Source organism: Asterias amurensis, chromosome 18 (genome assembly GCF_032118995.1).
Source record: "Asterias amurensis chromosome 18, ASM3211899v1".
NCBI classification, from domain to species: domain Eukaryota; kingdom Metazoa; phylum Echinodermata; class Asteroidea; order Forcipulatida; family Asteriidae; genus Asterias; species Asterias amurensis.
In genome coordinates this window covers 12,635,640-12,659,226 of record NC_092665.1, presented here as the reverse complement: position 1 = coordinate 12,659,226, position 23,587 = coordinate 12,635,640, and the positions used below count along the sequence as shown (strand labels likewise).

The 23,587-nt window shown below is 41.0% G+C and overlaps 1 protein-coding gene and 1 long non-coding RNA gene across 2 annotated transcripts; one reads left to right on the top strand and one right to left on the bottom strand.

Annotated features, from left to right (window-relative positions):
* The first annotated feature begins 8,440 nt into the window (after positions 1-8,440).
* LOC139950766 (uncharacterized) lies at positions 8,441-23,543 on the top strand. Its single transcript, XM_071949568.1, has 4 exons — positions 8,441-8,564; positions 11,607-11,730; positions 13,643-20,469; positions 21,299-23,543. Exons 2-4 carry the CDS (start codon positions 11,661-11,663, stop codon positions 21,635-21,637), a joined length of 7,236 nt encoding a protein of 2,411 aa, XP_071805669.1. The 5' UTR covers positions 8,441-8,564; positions 11,607-11,660; the 3' UTR covers positions 21,638-23,543.
* Positions 12,503-21,396, bottom strand: LOC139950771 (uncharacterized). Its single transcript, XR_011787701.1, has 3 exons — positions 21,293-21,396; positions 20,736-20,848; positions 12,503-12,625 (listed from the first exon to the last, which is right to left on the bottom strand). It is a non-coding gene; the product is annotated as an uncharacterized lncRNA (long non-coding RNA).
* Positions 23,544-23,587: the final 44 nt, after the last annotated feature.

The window sequence follows — 23,587 nt, the reverse complement described above, 5'->3', positions numbered from 1 at the left end:
TTACATATAGAAAGGCTCCGGGCACAGTGAAGCCTTTTATCAGGTATCTGAAATGACACACATTTTGTGCAACAAGGTTTTTGTTTTCCATTATTCTCTTGCAGCTTCGATTACCAAACTTGAGCCCAAATTTTCACAGGTTGGTTACTCCACATAATTTGTTGGAATACGCCAAGTGAGATTACTGGTCTTTGACAATTACCCAAGGTGTCCATTGTCTCAAATACCCTCTGATGTATCTCTTCTGTATCCATTAATGTGTCACAACACCCTTCTCCCGCAGACGAGCAGAGTAAACTGTTCGAAACGCCGAGATCAAACAGGCTCTTTTCATAGCCACCACTCCTTCAAAAGAGATTTTACTCATGGTTGTACCCGCAAGTTTACTATTCATATTTATAGTTACTCTTATTCTCCACACCATGCAAAACTTCAAACACCACTTAACACCCATCATGATGTCAATATTGTACCATACCCCAGTTGCTGTGTACTGTGTCCGCCCCCTCAGACTACCCCATTAATGCAATCATTATAATCTATAACGCTCTATGTAATACACGCGAGGCAATACAAAAGTACATTCAACCTAAAAATCGAACCATCACGATCATTGAACCTTGAAAGTCTATGTGGATATTCATTGCACAATAGCTGTTTATTTTGAGTCTTTAATGTATACAATGCAGAGATAAACCATAGTTCCCAGTTCAATCCAGTCTGCAACCCTGGGTCCAATTTTATGTCTATCCTTACAGCAAAAGTCTGTGCCAACGGTGTCTGTGAAACCATGGAGGAATAGAACTTTTCTCTATATATGGCGAAATACACAATTTTATGGGCCGTAAGCGCAGAATCCATGGTAAGCAGAGCCGTGAAATTGGGCACTGGGGCAAACTTTATGAAGCTGTTAAAGGATTTGGGTACTTTTTGCAACACAAAACACAATGTCCACAGACTTACATCTACACCGTTTGAAGATAATGATAGTAGAAAGCGTACCTTAAAATATTAGCAGCTGAGGTGATGTAGTTTTTGAGATATGAGTAAAACAAAAAATACGTTTTTACATGCTAAAATAATTTCCGTCTCATGATCACTGAGACGAAAATTATTTTCATGACATTGTTTTACTCATTTCTAAAAAAAACTACAGCACCTCAGCAATTAATATTTTCGGGGAAGCTTTCTACTTTCATTATCTTCAAACTGTGTAAGTTTAATGTAAATCTGTGGACATTGTGTTTTTTTGTGCAACAAAAAGTACATAGACCCTTTAAGCAGAAAATACTGTTCGGCAATTTTCTCTGCACCGCACCAGTCAGAACAATGTAAACTTAAAAAGTAAATTCGGCTAGTAACCTACTTCTGCTTAGCAATAATTTTGTTGAGTTTGTATTATTCTGTAAGGATGACCGGTTTGAGGTTTTTAAATTAATCATCAGGCTTACATTGGCACATACTAATTTATCTGACTGTATCAATTCAATTGCAACATCGTACCTTTGGTTACTTATTGCACGGGGCGTTTTCCAAACACCAAAGTGGGGCGTTTTCCAAACACCAAAGTGTAATGCCTTCAGTATTTGTGTTCTATAATCGAACGGTTATATTAATGCGTTTAAAGCCATTATACACTTTCGGTAAACAGTATTGTCCAAGGCCCACACTTCGTGTACTACAACTTAAAATAAAAAACCTGTGAAAATTTAGGCTCATCGGTCGTCGGAGTCGGGAGAAAATAACGGGAAAACTCACCCTAGTTTCCCAACGTTTCGCCGTGTCATGACATGTGTTTAAAATAAATCCGTAAATCTCGCTATCGAGAATTAATATTGTTTTCATGTTTTCTCAAAAAGTAAAGCATTTCATGGAATAATATTTCAAGATAAGTCTTTCACCATTACCTTCTGTAAACCCTGTGAATTATTTGTAAATTTGTGAACTTTTAATTTTTTGTCTGTGCCGAAAGTGTATAATGGCTCAAAACTGAACAAATTGGTTGACACTGGCATTGGGGTAAAACAAAATGCAAACGACCTAGTCTTGGTACGGAACCTTATCTCGGAAGAAAACCACCGCGATTACATCCATATCGGCTGATGGGTGATAACACCACGATAAACGTCTTGTACAAATACTACACTTTATGGCATACAGACACGCCATTTCACATGGGGTGCAGTAGGTCTCCCACAACGTGTATGCTATAATTGGAAAGGATTAAGGACAACTTCTTGATTTAGCATTAGTTATCTTTCTATAATTAAACTAAATTCAAGCTTACCGCTTATCACTAAAGATTTATGGTTTAAAATAGTTTAAACCTATTGACTGAGTGGATAAAATAATTATAAAGATTATCGCAGGATTAGGCAGAAATGGGCTGTTACATGTCGGTTATAATACAATCGCTTATTGGTGACCTTGAACGGCTTAAAACAAAAACATCAAAGGGAAGTAAAAAAAAAAAAAAAATGGTGGATTGTCTTCAAAGAACTCAGAAGATCTTTTTGTTCACAGAACTTTGGAGGGTACCTATACAGGGTGTCTCAAAAAAAAGGTAATCCTACTTTAAAGGGTTTTTATGGCCAGACTATTATGTTTACCAGCAGAAAGCATGGCATCATCTTAAAGCTGAAACCTTGTGCTTTCCAATGATACATTCAAGGGTCATGCATCAGCGAGCACCATTGTCTTGAAGTTGTGGTGCATAAATGCAGTTGGTTCACTTTTGAACCCATGTCATTTTGGCCTTCAGACAGAGTGTAAACCTCGGGTTGTCACAAATGGTTCAGCTAATAAAAGCAGAGTGGTCAAGAAAAGGTATGAAACCAGAAGTTTGCTGGGATCTCTCTCACACCGCTCAAGAAGCCACTCACAGAAAGTATGTCTTCTTGCAAGATCAGGAAGCAGAAGTTCATGACGGATGTGAAGATGTGGAACAGATGGAAGTGAAGGTCCAGATGAGTGATCCGATTAAAAGTGGTGTGGCTCAGTCCAACACCATTCCGTCTTGCACTTGTCTCCCGTGGGTGGTCAATCAGTTGCTGTCGTAGGATAGCGATGTTTTCCTGAGATCTCGCTGTCCTTGGCCTTCCTGAACTTCCTTTATTGCGATTGAGGCTGGTTCCTGATGTGCTTCATACTTTCTCACATTGGCCCAGATTGTTTCTTTGCTGTTGGTTATCGATCTGGGAATGCTTCTCGAAATGCATCCTGTGTAGCCTGCAAAAAGTTCTGGTTTCATACCAATTCTTGACCACAAATATTCTCTGTTCTGCCGTTAGCTGAACCATTGTGACAACCTGAGGTTTACACACTGTCTGAAGGCCAGAATGACAAGGGTTTAAAAGACAATGGTGCTCGCTGATGCATGACCCTAGAATGTAACCAAATGTATCATTGGAAAGCACAAGGTTTCAGCTTTAAGATGGTGCCATACTTTCTGCTGGTAAACATAATAGTCTGGCCATAAAAACCCTTGAGACACCCTGTAGTGATACAGCGCCTAAAGACACTGGAGACTATTGGTAATTGTCTAAGAGGTCGTTCACACGCCGTACTAAAGTTGGTCTAAGTCCACTTAGACCGGTTCGGGTTCAACTTTTGTGCGTGTGAACGCAAATAAAGTTAGACCGGATCGGGTTTAAACCCCAAAACTTAAACCGTCCAGCGAGGCGGTCTAAGTCTAAACCGGTTCGGGTTTATCTTTTAACACTGCGTGTGGACAGAATGACATCCGGTTTTAACTCACAACCGACGACCCATTGTGTGGTTCAATGCACACGCCCGGGACCCGGAGTGCTTGTATACGGTTTCTGTTGCCTCTGATGCTGAAAAGCACCGAGTATTTATATTACTTTCTTGCCGCTTACCGAGTTGGCGTTTAACACAGGCCCACGCCCATGATTTATTAAATTCTGAAACAAAATTATATTGTCCAAGCTTTTTTTGTTGAGTGTCCTACAATAAATTGAAACTGTTTTTTCATGCGTATACTACGAGCGCAGCGAAGACGCATATTTTGTAATGCTTCTCACATGTACAGCGCTGCCATCCCATAGTGATCACTCTCTGATATCCCATAGTTACCATCACCGATCCCGTGGATGTGCCTTTCTATTGCCGTCACCGTTACTAGCGTGCTGTACTTTCAATCTAGGAGAATGAACTGCAGTGGGCGCGAGGCTGTGTGTAGGGGAAATTCCCTACGCCAGCAATATCACCACGTTGTTGGGAAAATACTGCAAAGTACATGTATTGACGCAACTTGCACGTGTGTAGTTGTGTTTATGAACGAATCGGAATAAAAATCGCGGCACCAGCTATTTTGAGAGATCGCAACTTCCAATCGATTGAAGTACAAACTAAAAGTATTTATTAAATCGGAAACAGTGGTATAAAACAAAACACAAAAATGAAACGTGTTCTGTTTCATGGAATATGGACAATATTGTGGTGAGTTTTCTCGGCGGTTTGTATCAATATTTTGTTTGGTTAAAAAATAATTTCGAGTCGTGTTCATGTTTGTTTTAAGTGCCCATATCCTCCCAACGGTAAAACTGTTACCGCGTTCGATTGAGCCATTTGTATCAAATTATGCTCTGATGATCATCCAGGGCATGGGCACTCGGTATCTCGGCATACTCCGTGCGTGAATCTGATGAATAAAACCGGATGTTAGAGCAACGGGGTCGCGTCTACTTTGACCTCTTAAAACCGAAGATAAACCCGATCGGGTTTAACTCTGTGCTGTCTGAACGCAATGGGTTTTTATTTTTACGACCACCCCCCGCTGCTCGTAAAAGTTAGACCGGTTCGGGTCTAAGTTAGCACGCTGTCTGAACATACCCTAAGACCAGTCTTCTCAATTGGTGTATCTCAGCATATGCATAAAATAACAAACCTGTTAAAGTTTAGGCTCAATTGGTCGTCGGAAGTGGCGAGATAATAATGAAAGAAAAAAACACACTTGTCACACGACGTTGTGTGCTTTCAGATGCTTGATTTCGAGACTTCAGATTGTATATCTGACGTCTCGAAATCAAATTCGTGGAAAATTAATTCTTTCTCGAAAACTACGTTACTTCAGAGGGAGCCGTTTCTCACAATGATTTATACTATCAACAGCTCCCCATAACTCGTTACCAAGTAAGTTTTTATGCTAAAAATTAAGTAAGTTTTTATGCTAAAAATTATTTTGAGTAATTCCCAACAGTGTCCACTGCCTTTAATCAGTGTAAATTTGCTGGTAAAACCATGAGTAAATCGTAAATCTCTTTTATGGGAGTGTGGGAACATTTTAAGAGCCAATTTCCCTTCCACAAGAGATTTACAAATGGTTGTAATTGTACCTGCAAGTTAACTATTTATTTATAGTACCTTCCTATATCCACACCATTCAAAGCTTCAAACAAAACTTACATCAATGTAAGTTAGGGTAAAAACAAATTATAGAGCAATTCTTTTGCTACTGCTCCTTTGAACAATACTTTCTAAAAAACAGTTTTGGGCCTATAACATCGCATTTGGGTCAAAAGTGGAAATCATCGAAAAACTTGTTAGGGAAAAGTCGATGTGGTTTAAATAGAAAATTTAGAGAACACTAACGAACGTCGTCTAACAACACTGCTACATCATAACTTACAAAACAACGTGTTCGGTTTCAAATATCTTTCAATTGAAGGAACACGTTGCCTTGGATCGGTCGAGTTGGTCTTTCAAAAGCGTTTGTAACCGTTTGTTATAAAATTCATATGGTTAGGAAGACGTTTAAAAAGTAGAATACAATGATCCGCACACATTTGCCTCGAAATTGCGTGGTTTTCATTTTACTTTGCGAACTAACACGGTCGGCCATTTATGGGAGTCAAAAATTTGACTCCCATAAATGGCCGACCGTGTTTGTCGACGAGGTAAGAGGAAAACCACGCAATTTCGAGTGATACGTGTGTGGATCATTATATTCTACTTTTAAAACATCTTTCTTACCATATGCATTTTATAACAAACGGTTACATACGCTTTTCAAAGACCAACTCGACCGATCCAGGACGAGTTGGTCTATTAAAAGCGTTTGAACCCGTTTGTTATGAAATGCATATGGTTAGAAAGATGTTTTAAAAGTAGAATATAATGATCCACACAAGTATCACTCGAAATTGCACGGTTTTTTCTTTTACGTCGCGAACTATCACGGTCGGCCATTTATGGGAGTCAAAATTTTGACTCCCATAAATGGCCGACCGTGTTAGTCGACAGGGTAAAAAGAAAACCACGCAGTTTCGAGGCATATTTGTGTAGATCATTGTATTCTACTTTTACAATATCTTTCTAACCATATACATTTTACAACAAACGGTTACAGAACGCTTTTCAAAGACCAACTCGACCGAACAAAAAAGTGTTCCAACAGAAACGTCCTACTAGTTCACAGCCAGTGACAGTCCTCGAGAGAAACGGTCGAGTTTGTTGGCCTCAATCACACACGATGTACTTGACACGTTTTAATTAATTAAACTAGTGCAGTCTGGTTGCGATTGCTCTGAATACACAAGATATGGAGAACATAAATAGCTCACGCATGCACGTAAACCCAAAATAAACTTTTGTCTCGGCTGACGCGGGGTCCGGGCAGATTGCCCTGGGAGTGGAGTTCACGGAGAAATGGGGCTAGTCCTAGGAGATATTAACAACTTCAAGGCTAGTCCTAAGTGAGGACGAGTAGCTCGTACCACTCGTACTAACTCGAGATAAGACTAGTCTTTTAAGACTAGTCTTATCTCGAGTTAAAACTTTTTGTGAAATCCAGCCCTGTGGTCCCATTCTCTATCCCCAGTCACTCCCTCCCCTGACCTGTCAACGATGGTACAGGTTGAACGAGTATTTTATCGAAGAAACTATAAATAAATAGCAGTCGGACTTGCGGGTACAATCTTGACGTGTACCTGCAAGTTCACTATTTATTCATAATTACTTCCTACTTAAAGCCATTATACACTTTCGGTAAACAGTATTGTAAAATAACAATCCTGTGGAAATTTAGGCTCAATCGGACATCGGAGTCGGGAGAAAATAACGGGAAAACCCAATCCTGTTTTCGCGCGTTTCGCCGTGTCATGACATGTGTTTATAAAAATCCGTAATTCTCGTTAACGAGAATTTATATTGTTTTACCGTTTTCTCAAAAAGTAAAGCATTTCATGGACTAATATTTCAAGAGAAGTCTTTCACCATTACCTTCTGTAAACCCTGTAAATTATTTGTAAATCTGTGAACTTTTTTGATTTCCTGTACCGAAAGGGTCCAATGGCTTTTAACCACACCATGCAAAGCTTCAAACAACACTTGAGCATTTTGCTAGTGTGACAGGTGTGACATGTTTAAAACATGCCACCCCGTATTTTTTTATTATTTTATTTTATTTTTTTAATTATTTCAATCTTGGCATGGTTCAATCTACTTTAGTCAGTTCCTTTAACCAATTCTTTTGCAAATTGAGCGCCCTCCACGTCATGTTTCGGGTGCTCCCATAACTCCATCGTATGTCTTCACAATTTTACAGATACAGATATTTATTAAAGGAGATTACCGATTTCTCAGAATAGCGTGACGATCCCATGAGTGTCGAATGAAGAATAATAAATTTCAAATTGTTTAAGGGTTCAAAGGGTGCACATTCATCACCGCGCAGTGTGCAAAATAGACACTTCGCAGACAAACATAGTATGTGTATACCTAAAGAGATATGTGAGCCACAAATTACTAATTTCTTCCATTTAATAAAAACATAGTATGAATCAAGGCGTGTATTGTATTTTCCCTCTGGAACACTTTAATTTGAGTTGCGTGCTTATTTTGCAGCGGGTCATCGGACAGTGTAATAAATATTTCAGTCTGCTGTCATTTTAGATATTTTATTATCACGCGTTGTGCCAGACTCACGTCGTGTGCAAAACCATGAACTTTGGGGAAGCAACTACACTTTTTGCACGCCGTTTGTGCGTGTGTCAACTGGGGGACATCGGAAATAATGAAACAGAAAATTAAGCAATGATTCTAAAAGCCTATACACACACGCACAGGGAGCCTATTCAAATGTGCAACCTCGAGTGCTTGTGTCCCAACATACTGTACATAATACACACACGTAAGGTGATCGTGCACACAGCACAAGTGGGCTGTTGTATAGCTCATCCCTGATTGGCCAACACACCCATAGGATGATCAGGTGGCCGCGCAGCCTGCGATTCATAAAATTAGCCGTGCGTTACTAGGCGCTTTCTGATTGGATAAAACCAGTAACATGATTTCAACACTATGAGAAGTGTAGTATTTTTTCTGACCAATTAGAACCCGTGGAGTTTCTCGGATGAGCATAATCACGACCCTTAGAGGTAGTCCCAGGAATAAATAAGGGGTTAACATTTCCCTTACAATTCCACTTCATTTATTGACGGGCTTGGGCGAGGATTTACAGCTAGCCGGTTTTTAGTGATTGTAGCAAATGGGATTTTCTGACTAACACACCGGAGATATTGTGGTCCGAGGAAGGACGAGTGGTAAGTTGAAATCTATATTATTTTGATCCCCATCTATCTATACAACATCAAGCAGTGATTGGGGTAATTTAATTGTCCCCTCAATATTCTAGATGGAAATTATTTGTTGTTGTATTCAGGCAGTAAGAATGACATTTTAGAATTAAATTTTAGTATATATTTTTACCCGGAGTTGTCTTGACACTACGTTCTTAAGTTCCTCCATGGTTTGAACAAGGTAAATGTATTAGTATGAGGTTATCTGATTTGTTTACTCTCCGCATTTGAGGGGATGTGGTCCAGGGGCTTTAATACGATTGGCAATGGAAGGGGGAGGGGGCTACGGTAGCAGTGTACATGTATCCACGAAGTGCTTGTTCATAATGTGCTCATAGATCGTCGGAAAATTATTATATTAGTAAGCTAAAACGCTTCGCGATAGAAATGCATTTAAATTCATATTAACAAACAAAACAAGAAATGAATGGCAATTATAAACATTATAATCTGCGATGTCTTTGTAATTGTAAAATGCCATAGTCGTATCTAAATGCTTTTTAGAGTATATTCGAACGTGTGGATCATTTCATTGTACTAGATAATCTGCCTCAAACAGAGCGCAGACGAAGACAAAGCGGTGTGCATGCCTGTGTGTGCTGTGGTGGAAGGGGTGTTTTGTGGAGGGGGGGGGGGGAGGGGTTCGGTTATTGTTTAACCTCACAAGCCGGTGCCTCAGTGAAATCTGTCACCGGATCCGGAGATTCTGTCGCCCATATGAGTTTGTACACAGTTCGCCATCAATTGGGGGGGGGGGGTACTCCGGTAAAGGGGGGGGGGGGGGCGACCCTGTCACATTGGTACGGGGAGCAGACAGCGCGCAAGGGCGCCCCTTTATTCAAAGCTTTATTGGGTGGGTTTGCTGATATAGGCCTACCGTGACAGAGACAATCGTTTTGAATGTCCGTACGGTTTTGTTATGTTCTTGTTGATGATTTCATTAATTATTATACCGTACCAATATTTCATTTTATTTTTGTTTGCAGGAATAATGCATTTTTTTTTTTACTTACTTACTTGTATTACTTTAAACTACTATATACAATTACTCAAAGTGTTTTGGGGGAGGGATACATTTATTTGTTTAAAATAATTTTCCATCAACTTGTCGACACTAAGCCCCCTCCCCCCTCCCCCATCATTTAGCATATTACTGTGTTTTGTATAAACAAAGTTCAGAACCCATTAAAGAGGCAATGCCCTAGAAATAAACCACAGGAAATGGTTATTTCCAATGAGTTTGTCAGTGTAAAGCAATTCAAGTGTGAAAAGGTCAAGCAATTTTTCCTGAGGGTGTTTCCTGAGAAACTTCTTTCAAGTGCGGCAGTTTGTTTCCTCCACACACAAATTAAGGTTCTTATACGCAAAAACTAATGGGTTTTTCTTAAAAAAACTAAGGTTTTTCTTAGAAAACTGATGTTTTTCTCACAACATCTAATTAGCCTAAAGGTTCAAGAACTACGTGAACCCATACAATTTGTTTACTCTTAAAGATGCTATGACATATTATTGGCCGGTTTGATCCCAACATTTTGATTTAAAATTCAGGTATTTTGATGGGGGTCGAGAAAGTTACAAGCTTTCATTTAAGCCATTGCTCGAAAAAGTCTGCAATTATTAGAAGCAGTGAAATAAAGTGCTCAAAATAAATTTATGTCGGGATCCCGACAAATTCCGTGACCAATTCTTATGTGTTTTATAAGAAACGTTTTAAATTTTTTGTCATGGTTCCTGACCATTAAAAGTAAAAGTTAAACTTGTTTTCGTTGGAGCAGGTGATACTCTTCGAAATACCATTCACTCAAAAAAATCTATTTTTTAATGTTTGGGGCAAAAAATCTGACAGCATCTTTAAAGTCAATAGACAATTTGTATAGGCACAGGATAGGTCTTGACCTAAAAAAAAACCTCCACGCTGTTCAAAGGGAAACTACTAAGGGTTTTTACGTACTTGTTGCCCCAAATAATTGCATCGGAATACAGCACTTGAAATAAAAGCAGGCAAAATATTGTACTTATTAAACAGAGGGAATTAAAACAAATTTAGTGTTGATAATAATTAAGAATTTGTGTTCGAATGCCTGGCATTTTGCCCATTACAATCGCCCTATTAGAGGAGCAGCACAACAAGATTAAACAAAAAGTAAACAAATTGAAAATATTTATTTCTTTGTGCATCTCAAGAATGTAACAGAATGTTACAGAATCTAAATGCATTAGGTGGATTTTGGAACATGTCCTAATATTAGGGATAAGAGTCATGGCTCTCAGAAAAACTCTGAAATTGGAATCCAGATCTATAAGGAGTAAAATTGAAACGATAACATTACATATTTGGTTCGCGGTAACACTATGTGTGTATCTACTTGCCAGATAGAGTTTGTTCTTAAAGGACTGTCTTTCTCTATTGTACTACAACGGAGTAGATTGTTCAGTTGTTCTGGAGACTTCTCAGTTCTGAAAAGAACTGTCCTGCTTAATAACTATTACCCGGGCGGATGGTATACAAATAGGCTGGGACTACTATGTATTATGCTGATTATAGGATCGTAATTAACTGCACTATCGCGATGTCAGTTCTTGAATTGGTCTCAACGCTTCGACTAGCTTGCTCTAGCCATCGTCAGGAGATAATAACATTACCACCTTTTGCTTACCCCTGGAGTTATAGATTCCAAGGAGCTTTTAGGAACAGTATCCTTATGCTAGAGAAGTAGATCAAGAGCACGACTTACTTAATTTGGAGAAGAAAAAAAACACACGTCTTGACAACCACGTAGACTTTACAAAGTCTGAATTCAGATAAAATCTAATTCCTATAACCTAAAATAAATCAAAGGTGATTGTTGGCTTGGCGTTTCTCAGTGACATTGCAATCTGTCTTGTAGTTCAACTGTTACATTTCAAACACAAAAGCAAAAACAGTTCATGGCCTGAAGTTCCAACCTTAGCAGAGTCTTTCTTGAAGGCTCCATTTAAAACACAACACCTATTTTATTGTTTCAGAAAACAAGTTAGCTCTGACCGTCACAAGACAGCGGGATTTGTTGAGTCATCAGAATGCCTAGCAAAGTCAACATGGATCAGCCAACAGGTACAGAAAGGTGTCCCATTGCCATCGTCGGCATTGGTAAGTTAATATTTGTATACTAATATAAGTTTTCTCGGTCAAATTCGGCAAATGAGCAGTCAATTTAATTTTCATGCGTTCGAATTAAAGCTGTTTTGCTTTTCCAGTTGTTACTGCGTTTCAAATTCAGAATTCGGCCATTCTATTTTGTTTTGGGTCGAGTCAAATTCCTTAAGCACTTTGTTCAATTTAGCGTAGCGTCATTCTTTTTCGTGACACACATGCCTCAAGAAGCATCTGCGAATTTGAATGCTGCTTTGATGAATTGTTAAATTGAATGATTACTTTGTTAATTCGAATGACGCAACATTACATTTGACTAATCCCAAAACGAAATCGAATGACCCTTTTGAGTAGCATTCGATTTTGCGCGAAATAGAATAGCTTGGTGGTTAAATTGGCTGCTCTTTTTCCGAAATTGACCGAGAAAACCTATAGTTTACGATAAATATAAAGGTACTGGACACCTTTGGTAATTGTCAAAGACCAGTATTCTCACTTGGTGTATCCCAACATATTAAAAAACCAACCCGGGAAATGTTTTACTCAATTGGTCATCGAATTACAAGAGAATAATGAAAGAAAAAACACACTTGTTGCACAAATTTGTGTGTTTTCAAGATGCCTAATAACAGGCTTCAGTGTTTTATCCTACCAACAGCTCTCCATTGCTCTTCACTACCAAGCACATTGTTACGCTAACAATTCTTAGAGTAATTACCAATAGAGTCCAGTGCCTATAAAGATGTTAAATGTTCGTGACTCACCTCTCCATTGGCGTATAGGTCTTTGTTTGCTGACAGCAAGCATTCTTTGTCCCTATTTTGCTGTAAGCAATTACTCCGTCATTGAAGATGCATGGAGGTAGAATGATTACTATTCCTGCTTCATGTTTCTGTAAGAAAGAAAAACAATATACTTTGATGAGGTAAAATACAGGCCTGGGCTTAATTTCATAGGGTACTAGGGTTCATATTAAAGGGAGAGGTTGCCTTGGATCGGTCGGTTGGTCTATGAAAAGCGTATGAAACCGTTAGTTATAAAATGCATGGTTTTCCTTATACGTCGTGAACTAACACTGCCTGCCATTTGTTTGATTCAAGTTTTTGACTCCATAAAATGGCCGACCATGTTAGTTCGCAAAGTAAAAAAAAAACATGCAATTTCAATGTATATTTTTTGTATGGATCATTATTTTCTACTTTAAAAACATCTTTGTAACCATCGATTTCAAAACAAACGGTTTCAAACACTCTCCATAGACCAACTCGACCGATCCAAGGCAACATGTCCCTTTAAGATGAGCTGTCAGACATGGTCATTTGTATTGTAGAGGGGCCACAAGATCAAATTCGGTTCTTTGATGCACTCATTTTAAAATGGATAGAGTCCTTACATGAAAGTTGGGGGGGGGGGGCGGAATACAAGTGTCTAACCTCATTATAATAATGGTGTCTGAAGCCATTGTGTTTTATATCCTTCCAATATTTATTTTGTCAAAATTTTTATATTGGAAACTTTTGAGTTCATTTCAAAATTTCTATGATATATCAAAGAGGCATTGAATTTGAACTAATATGACACTCGCAAAAATTATTATTTGGAATACAGAGACCCATTTGTTGTTGATATCCAATGACGTCGTGTCTGAAGGGGTAACAAATAAATTGTAATTTTACACCATTTTAGTGGAGGTTAGAAATCTTTTGCACTTTCAAAAGGACCCTTTCATTTGAAAATTAGTGCATAAAAAAACTGAATTCGACCTTGAAGCAAAATTGCAGAAACAACCGGCTGCTTTTTCTGAAACTGCACATTCTCCTCAGCCTATCAGAATAGTTGCCTGTCTTGAATTTATCTCATTTAGTTTGGATGGCATAATTTTAATCAAGTTCTTCTTCTCGTATCACAGGGTGTCGAATGCCTGGAGGTGTGGATTCACCGAAAGCTTTCTGGGATGTCCTGGTCAACCAGCAAGACATGGTGAGCGAAGTACCCGCCGACCGATGGTCCCTGGAATCATTCCATGACCCCGACCAGACCAATCACAGTAAGATGGTCACAAGACGCGGAGGTTTTGTCCACAACATCGACAAGTTTGACAATACCTTCTTCAAGATATCCCCCAGAGAGGCTTGCTCCATGGACCCCCAACAACGCCAAATCTTAGAGGTGACCTATGAGGCCTTTCAGGATGCAGGTATTCTTCCTAGTACTCTGGGAGAATCCTGCGGTGTCTACATCGGTGTTGGTATGATGGACTATGCCGTGATGCTCACAGAAACCTCTCTCATCGGTCCTTACATGCATACGGGGACAGCCCACTCGTCAGTTGCAAACAGGATCTCATACGTCTTTGATCTTCGAGGACCCTCATTTGCAGTGGAGACCGCATGTGCTTCATCGATGACAGCAATGCACCTGGCTTGCAACGCCATCTGGGATGGCGAGTGTACCCATGCTGTTGCTGGTGGATGTAATGCTTTACTCATTCCAGAAACTACAGTTGGCTTTAGCGCTCTTGGAGTCCTATCTCCTGAGGGAAAGTGTTGTCCGTTTTCCGATCAAGCAAATGGTTACGTCAGGAGCGAGGGTTGGGGTGCGTTCATTCTGAAACCTCTTGAAGAAGCAGTGGCTGCTAATGATCACATCTATGCCACCATCCGAGGCAGCTCCATTGCAGCAAATGGCTTCTGCAAGAGTCTCACTATGCCATCAGGTCCAGCACAAGAGATGGTGATGAAGAGTGCATATGAACGGTTTGGTATTCCCCTCTCATCTGTTCAGTATGTCGAGGCACACGGAACAGGCACGCCAGTTGGTGACCCGATTGAAGCTGAGGCTATTGGAAGCATCTTTGGCAACCAGAGTACTACCCCAATCAAAATTGGATCCGTGAAGAGCAACTTCGGCCACAATGAGTGTGCAGCTGGGATCACTTCTTCAATCAAAGTGGCTCTCATGTTGGACAAGAATACACTGGTGCCAACTGTCAACCATAGCAGGCCCAACCCAAACATAGACCTCCAAGGACTCAATCTTAAAGTGCAGACAACGATGCAACCGCTGAAGGAGAAGTCCGACGATGCCTTGTTTACTATTGGCCTAAACAGTTTCGGATTTTCAGGTGCAGTTGCTCACATGATCTTTCAGGAGGCTCCAAAGACGAAGCGGACTCCTCCGATCGCAGCAGCTGGTTGGAAATTCGGGGATAAGGACATGACGGGAAGTCCCATTATTCTGCCTCTTTCTGCAAAATCAAAAGATGCCCTCGTAGATCTAGCTAAGAAGTGGGTGGAGTTTGAATGCGACCAAGATGCACTAAGTGTCACGTCATGGCAGGCAACAAGGCGAGATCATCATCCATACCGTCTAGCTGTCACTGCTAACTCCAGTTCTTCCTGCAAACAGGGTCTTGAGAGTTTCATTCAGGGCACTACATCTGAGACAGTCGTGACTGGAACAGCTCCCCAAGACAAGCCCAAAATCTGCTTTGTTTTTCCTGGACAAGGGCAGCAGTGGATAGACATGGGTCGCAAAATGTACACAGCTGAGAAGGTCTTTAAAGAAGCCATTGATAGCTGTGACGTGATCTTTAAGAAGATATCTGGCTGGTCATTGCTTGAAACCTGTGGCCTATTCAATGGCAATGCTATCAGTCCCAAGTCCCCCTACTCGTCAGTTGAAGATGCTCTTAATCAAGTGCAGGTGGTTCAACCAGCAATCACATTCATCCAGGTTGCCCTTCTCCATCTATGGAAAGACTGGGGTGTACACCCTGATATCGTAGTAGGGCACAGCGTTGGTGAAATAGCAGCAGCTTACGCTTGTGGAGGTTTGACCTTACATGAAGCCATATCTGTGATTTTCCATCGCAGCCATGAACAGGCAAAGCAGACGGGAACTGGTCGAATGGCGGCACTGAGAGCAACCAAAGAACAAGCAGCGAAGATCTGTGAGGATCACGAGCACCTCTACATAGCAGCAGTAAATGCACCTGGATCAATGACCCTGGCAGGAAACAATGATTCCATAGCAGCTGTTGTTGAGAACAATCCTGGAAAGGCAAAGCAACTCCGTGTGACTTGTGCCTTCCATACTCCTGAGATGGACCCAATCAAGGTTCCATTTGAGAAAGCTATGAAGGGTGTTGTTAATGGAGATACTCACAAGAGAGAGGTTCCCTTCTACTCCACAGTGACGGGAGAATTCTATGCTGGTAGCTTCCAAACAGAGTACTGGTGGCGTAACATTCGCAGTGCTGTACTCTTCCAGCCAGCAATCGAGAATATACTTCAGGAAACGAAAGCTGATATTTTCCTTGAGATTGCAGCCTCAAACACCCTTCTCACCCCAATCAAGCAGATTTCTCATCTACTGGACCCCAAGAATCCTCCTGTGATAGTTAACTCAAGCTTAAGAGATAAGGACGACTTGCAATCCATGCAACGAGCGATGAGTACTCTTTACGCAAATGGAGTGTCTCTGGACTGGGGTAAAATAACACAGAACACAGCCCAGTGGTCTGCTGTCCCAACATATCCGTGGCAGCATCAATCCTTCTGGTTGGAAACAGACGACAGACAAAAGCGTCGACTTGGTCTTGATGATCGTACCATCAAAGGACAGGCTGGTAAATTCACTTTGGAGATGTTTCCCTTCCTCGCTGACCATGTAGTTGGAAACCGAATAGTCTTTCCAGGGGCTGGTTACGTGGAGTTCATGATTCAAATGGGCTTCTCAGAAACAGAAAAACCGGCTCTGAAGAACATCAACTTCACCAGGGTTCTACCGTGGCCTGAAGACACAGATCCAAAGAAGTGTACTCTGAAGCTTGGGCTGATTAAAGATGGCTCAGCAATGCAGGTGACATGTGATGGAAACCAGCACTGTGATGCTCAACTCGAGCCATCATCAAGCAAGACCAAAGAAGCTTCCTTTGATCTGAAAGGAATCCAGGCTAGATGTACCAATGAGGTGAGCGGTGAGTTGTTCTACTCAAGGCTTGAGGCTGTTGGTCTCAAATATGGACCTGCATTTCAGACAGTGGAGAAGATGTTCCTTGGTGATGGTGAAGCGTATGCGATCTTGAACCCAGTTCAGGACAACAAGCAACGAATCCAGGTGACCCACTTCGATGCCACCTTCCAGCTGGTTCTCTCTGCAGTAGGTCCATTCAATGCAATGTACCTTCCCATTCGTATTGACTCCATGTATATGACATCAGACTCCATCCCTCCAGGTAAACAGATACTGGCCTACACCAAAATCATCGACTATGACAGTTCTAACATTGCAGCTGACATAACCATGGTAACTCTTGACGGACGAGTGCTTGCTGACATCAAAGGTTTCCTGGCTCAAAACTTCAGTGGCAACCAGTCGAATGTTCCAATTGAATCATGCGTTTACACCACCCACTGGCAACCAGAGTCTGCAACTAAACTCTCAACATCTCATCTTTGTGAGGGTTTTCTTGAGAAGAACATGAGCGAATCGAACAGTGATGAGTTGGCTGCTGTCAAGCGGGCTGAAGGAGTACTCCCTGATCTTGAAGGAGTTTGTGTGTCTTACATTCGAAATGCACTCGCAAAAGACACTTCAAGTACATCCAAGTATAAGACACGAATCCAAACCATCTCCTCTGCCACCAAGGTGAAGTCTGTACCTTACAGCAGTATACCAGAGGTCATGAGAAACATCCTCAACAGAGTACCTGAGTTGGAAGTTGAGGTTAACTTGCTGAAATCATTTGGGGAAGCTTTGCCAGAAACTCTAAGCAATCCTGAAGTTGGGTTGTCAATCTTGCATCCTGATCAGGGGATAGATCGTTACTTCTTTGACTCAATGAGCACCAGGCTAATAAACAAACCTACTTCACAAGCTCTTATCAAGTCCATCTCTGAAGCTGTCAAAACCAAGAAAGTTGTGCGAGTACTCGAAGTAGGGGGTCACACAGGAAAACTTACCCGTACAGTGGTGGAACCTCTCAAAGAAGCTGGCCTTGCAGTAAATTTAGAATACGTCTTTGCAGCTGAGAATAAGAAGTTTCTCCAGGAAGCCCAAGACAACCTTGCCGAGTTTGACTTTGTTGAGTTCAAGCAGCTTGATATCAAGAGAAGTCCCCAAGAGCAAGAATACATACCTGGCAGCTTTGATATAGTCGTCTGCATCAATGCATTGCATTCCACAGACAACACTCAACAAAGTGTTGCACACATGTCACATCTCCTGAGTCCTGATGGGTTGATGTTCATCATGGAAGACACAGACCTCAACTTCCTGACCCAGTTCTTCTCCTTGTCTACAGAAAATGAGTGCTGCTTGCTCCCTCAGAGTCAATGGGTGAAAATCATGGAAACTGTTGGACTCACAGATATTCAGTCAGTTTCAACGCAGCACAACTTACTTCAAAGTGTGTACATGGGATGTAAGCCAGCTTCTTGCGTCCTCCCCTCTCCATCGGATGTCTCAGAGCCCAGAGAAAACAAACTGGTGATAATTCAAAATGACAGCAACGACTTGATTTCTCAGTTTCTCCAAAGCTACAAGGGAAAGTCTTTGATCAGCAATTTCTCTGCATCCAAGTCCCTAGATCACATTTTCAGTGAGCATGTGAGTACACCCGTTGAAGTATTGTACGCATACAGTGAGGAAGATAGTACACTCCATGCTCTCTTGCGACTGTTCCAAGCAGTGGAGTCGTACCCTCAGGCTGTCAAAAAGGTCTGGGTTCTGACAACTGGTGGCAATGGTGATTCCAAGAATCCAAGTGGTTCATTGGCTGTTGGGTTGGCTAGAGCATCAAGCAATCAGATCCCAAGTGTGCCAATTATCTCAGTTGACTTTGACCCACGCTCCTCAACAGGGGAAAATGTTCAGGAGTTACTGAAGGTTGTGTATGATCAAGATCTTGGCGAGCAGGAGATTGTCATCAGGGAAGGAAAGCGACTCGTGCCTCGTCTCATCCATCAAGATGTAAAGTTGGTCAGTGAGGTGCAGTCAAAAAATTGGCGAGTGGAGCAAGATCTGCAAAGAAACAAGGGAGCGTCTATCGACGACCTTGCTTTCCATGACGTTCAAGACTTTGAAATCCCTCCAGGTCATGTCAAGATCCATGTGAAGGCAGCTCCACTCAATTTCAAAGATGTCATGATGGCCTTGGGGCTACTTGAAGGACTGGAAAGTGACGCACACCCATCCTTTGGTCTGGAATGTGCTGGTGAAATTGTAGAAGTAGGGAGTGGTGTGACTGAACTGAAAGTCAATGATAAGGTGATGGCATTCGGTAAAAGTTGTTTTGCTTCTCATGTAGTATGTGATTCCAAGTTGACTGTCCTCATGCCAGAGAATTTGACTTGGTTGGAGACCTCTAGTGTTGGTGTAGTCTTTGTAACGGCGTATCTCAGTCTAGTCGACCGAGCCAACTTGAAAAAGGGTGAGACTGTGTTGATTCATTCTGCATGTGGAGGTGTTGGACTAGCTGCAATTCAAATTGCTCGCATGAGAGGAGCCAAGATTATCTGCACCGCTGGGACTGAAGAGAAAAGGTCCTTTCTCAGGAACCTTGGACTGGATCTGGTAAGCGACTCTCGATCTTCCCAATTCTATGATGATGTCATGCAGTGGACTGATGGAAAGGGAGTGAACGTAATCCTAAATTCTCTATCAGGGAAGCTTCTTCAAGTCGGTTTGTCACTTTTAGCACCTGGAGGGAGGTTTTGTGAAATTGGCAAAAGAGACATCCTACAGGGCTCTAGTCTCCCGATGAGCTTTTTCCTGGAGAACAAGGTGTTCCATTCCTGTCAGCTAGACATCTTAATGCGACAATTTCCAGAGGAAGTCCAGAGTGTCATGTGCAAAGTAGTAAAGCTGTTTGAAGAGAAGAAGCTGACACCCATCCCGACAAGTGTCTATTCCATAGCAAACCTCAAAGACACCTTCCGTATCATGTCCAAAGGCTCACATATTGGAAAGATCGTCTTTGAAATCCCCGACGCTTTCAAGCCAAGTGAGATCAAACCTTCGCTGTGCCAGTTCAAGCCTAATGCAACCTACATCATCACTGGTGGGTATGGAGGAATCGGACAGGCTCTTTCCAGATGGCTGTGCCTGAACGGAGCAAAGCACATTGCACTTGTTTCTCGGAGAGGAGCTACTACTGCAGCTGCAAAGCGGACCTTGAGCTTTCTGAAGAAAAACCAAGTTAACATTTACGAGTTTTCCCTTGACATCTCAAAGAAAGCCTGCGTCAAGATGCTGTTGAAAAACCTCCAACAAGACAAGACTGTTCCTCCCGTCAAGGGAATCTTCCATCTTGCTGGAGTCATAGACGAGGAGAATCTCTCACAGATTACACAGGAGCAGATGGACCGTATTCTTGGAGCGAAAGCACTCGGAGCTCAGCACCTGCATGAGCTGACGCAACAAGACAACCTTGACGTCTTCTTCATGTTGTCCTCAATCTCGACTACTTGGGGACATCAAGCCCAGCCGTGCTACTGTGCAGCCAACGCATACCTGGACGCTCTGGCTGAGAAGAGACACATGGAGGGCCTACCAGGTCTTTCAATCCAGCTGGCACCCGTCAAGGGAGCTGGGTATCTTGAAGACAAGGGGCAGACGGTGAAAGTCTTGGCCATGAAGGGATGCTACCAACTTCACGTAGATGAGTTCCTTCAGGTTCTAGGCCAGCTGCTGTCCAACAGAGACCTCCCTGTGGTTACTTTTGCAAACCAGGTATGTAAAATCATCAAACTTTTTCCCCATAGCAATGTACAAGGGTCGCAATTGTGAACAAAGGATTAGGAAGACTAAGGGTCATGTCACATGAGGCAACTTACAGGCTGACCAAGTCCATGCAATCTCCATGAAGGAAAGGCATTGACAATTGCAAGATCACATGTTTTTTGTTTTAAAAGTCAAAAAACATCGTTTCAAATATTGACAAATTTGTTGCCTAAAAAAAGGCTGTAAAAATGTGAAAAGGCCTTAAAATTAAATACCTGTTACATAGATGATATCAATTTTTCCAATTGGTAGTCTCCTAATCACACCGCTTAATCTTTCGACGGCAATTCAACGATAGCCAACTGTGGCTCCAGTTTTTCAATCCGATCTGTGCAAATGAGAAAAATCTGATGCGTTAATACAATTATCACAAAAATGTATTTAATACAGAAAGGATGCCAACTTGTATAGATCCCTTGTACCGATGTAACACGCGGTTAGTGCCACCTTTAGTGAATTGGGTATTATTAGTCGGCAGTAAATTAATACTTAAACATTAGAATGGCAATCTTCAACAACAGAGTCCAGCATTCTCCTGAAGACAATCGGAGCATACTGATCGAAACAAAGAGTTGGGGTCAACAACTGGTTATTCTCAGAACCAACACTGCTCAAAAGAGACCTACTGCAAACCTCACCCCATTTATACTCCCACCATGCAAAGTTTCAAATTTCTACTGGCAATCACCACCTTTGCGGAAACGAGACTTGTTTTTATTCGAAAGGACATAATCGACCTACGAAAAATGCTTAAATTTGTTCCTGTTCTTACTTTCAGGACTGGGGAATAACGCAGACAACCTGCCACAAGTCTATGCTGAAATTCCATCACCTGGCCACACGTAGTAAAGCAACATCTTCCAAGGGAGAAGCTCCACATCTTGAGATTGAAGACCTGGAAACCACCATCAAGTCCAAGATGGCGGAGCTTCTTTGCATGTCCGAGGACGCCATCGACACGAGCCAGCCGATGGTGAACTACGGTGTGGACTCCTTGGTTGCCTTGGAGATCGCCAATTGGGCGACCAATCAGCTTGGAGTTGAGATCTCTCAGCTTGACATCTTAGGAGGAATGACGACAGTTTTCTTGATTGAGAAAGCTGCAGAGTCAAACTAAGAATTAAATCAGAGAAGTATTATTGTCATCCTGGAAGCTCTCAATCGGAAGACATTTCTATTCACATTCCAATCTGGGCAAAAAAAACATGGGATAGTTCAACTGTTTGGGACATTTACTATCTTCATTGGGAAGACAGTACCAGCCCTGGTCAATATTACTAAACACCCTCTTGAAGCTAAACTGAGATGAAGTAGTTTTTGTCTCCAAAAGCTCTTCGATTGGGATATATTGGTGGCCAATTTGGAAAAAGGGACAAATTTAGAATATCCCAATCTGGAAAGTAGGATGAGAGTGGCATGGTAAGACAAATTTCCATAGCTTCAAAAATTCAAAACTCACAAGCAGCAAACCCACTTTAATTGTTCAAGTATTTCATTTTGAAGTTGAAAAAGTTCAACAAATAAAGTGTTCCTGATACAAAAAACTGTTTATAATTACCTGGGACAGTTTATCCGTTCTGGTTTGCAGAGAGGAGATCACGTGGCCATGTTTAAATGTGTGATTTAAACACCATAAGCTGTATAACTAACATGGGTTTGTAATCACAAATTCATTATTGATCAAGTGAACAGCTTTAGTTGAAAAGGCATGTATACACTGTGGGAAAAAAACTTGATTACAAGATTTTTACTCTCTTGTCAACAAATTCAACTTTATCTGCTATCAGCACACTGCATCAAATGTCAGGCACGCAACCTTAACTTCACCAAAAAAGAGGAAATTACAAAATGTCAATGATCTTGTATAGTATTTTGCATTTTTGAATGGTAAAACTGAGACTTCAAAAAGAGGAAATCAGTTGATCCGAGGAAAAGTTGCATGCCTGAAATGTTACACAGGTGACTTGCAAAAGTTCATATTTAAAATCCACCAACTGTATGTGTGTGAATAACCATTATTCTCTAATTCCACAAAGTGTGTGAATAGTTATTATCTCATAGAGATTCTGTTTTAAAGAGTCCCCAAAAAATTGTTTCAGAATCATTGTCCAGATTTTGCCCTTTTTAATCTCCTTTCCATTAGAATATTGAAGGGCTGTTGATTATGTATATAATATAGTATTTAATAATAGCAGAAGTCCGTCTATTCTCAAAAGTTTTGACAATTTGGGTTTGAAGTTATTTTTTTCATTTTGTTTTATAAAACTTATATACATTTGTGAATCTTACATTGTACCGTAGTAAGAGTATAGTGCCTGTATCTGGCTAAAAAAGGTGCTCATGGCCCTTGAGGAGGAAAAAGAAATTAGGACTGTGGATTGTGTGAGTACATGTGGGTTTGTTTAAATGCATTAGACACTATTGGTAATTACTCAAAATAATTATTAGCATAAAACTTTACTTGGTAACGAGTAATGGGGAGAGGTTGATAGTATAAAACATAGTGAGAAACGGCTCCCTCTGAAGTAACATAGTTTTCAAGAAAGAAGTAATTTTCCACGAATTTGATTTCGAGACCTCAGACTTAGAACTTGAGGTCTCGAAATCAACCATCTAAACGCACACAACTTCGTGTGACAAGGGTGTTTTTTCTTTCATTATTATCTCGCAATTCCGACGACAAATTGAGCAAAATTTTTCACAGGTTTGTTACATGTATTTTATGCATACGTTGAGACACACCAAGTGAGAAGACGGGTGTTTGACAATCACCAATAGTGTCCAGTGTCTTTAGGCACAAAAATATGCTCATCAACATATTAAAATATGCTCATCAACATAAAGGTTACCAGCCAGAGTACTCTGTCTCATGCATCAATTTTCGCTGGTCTCCTGCACATTTTGCTTGATACAAATTTACAAATTTACTAAATTGTCTGCTTTAAGCAGCTCTGTGAAATTTTGCTTGGCTGTGATGGGCAATGCACAATACTTTATGTTTACCAACTGAATAATACTATTATTGTAACAGTGTGATCAGCTTTCCAATGCACCAATATGGTTGCAT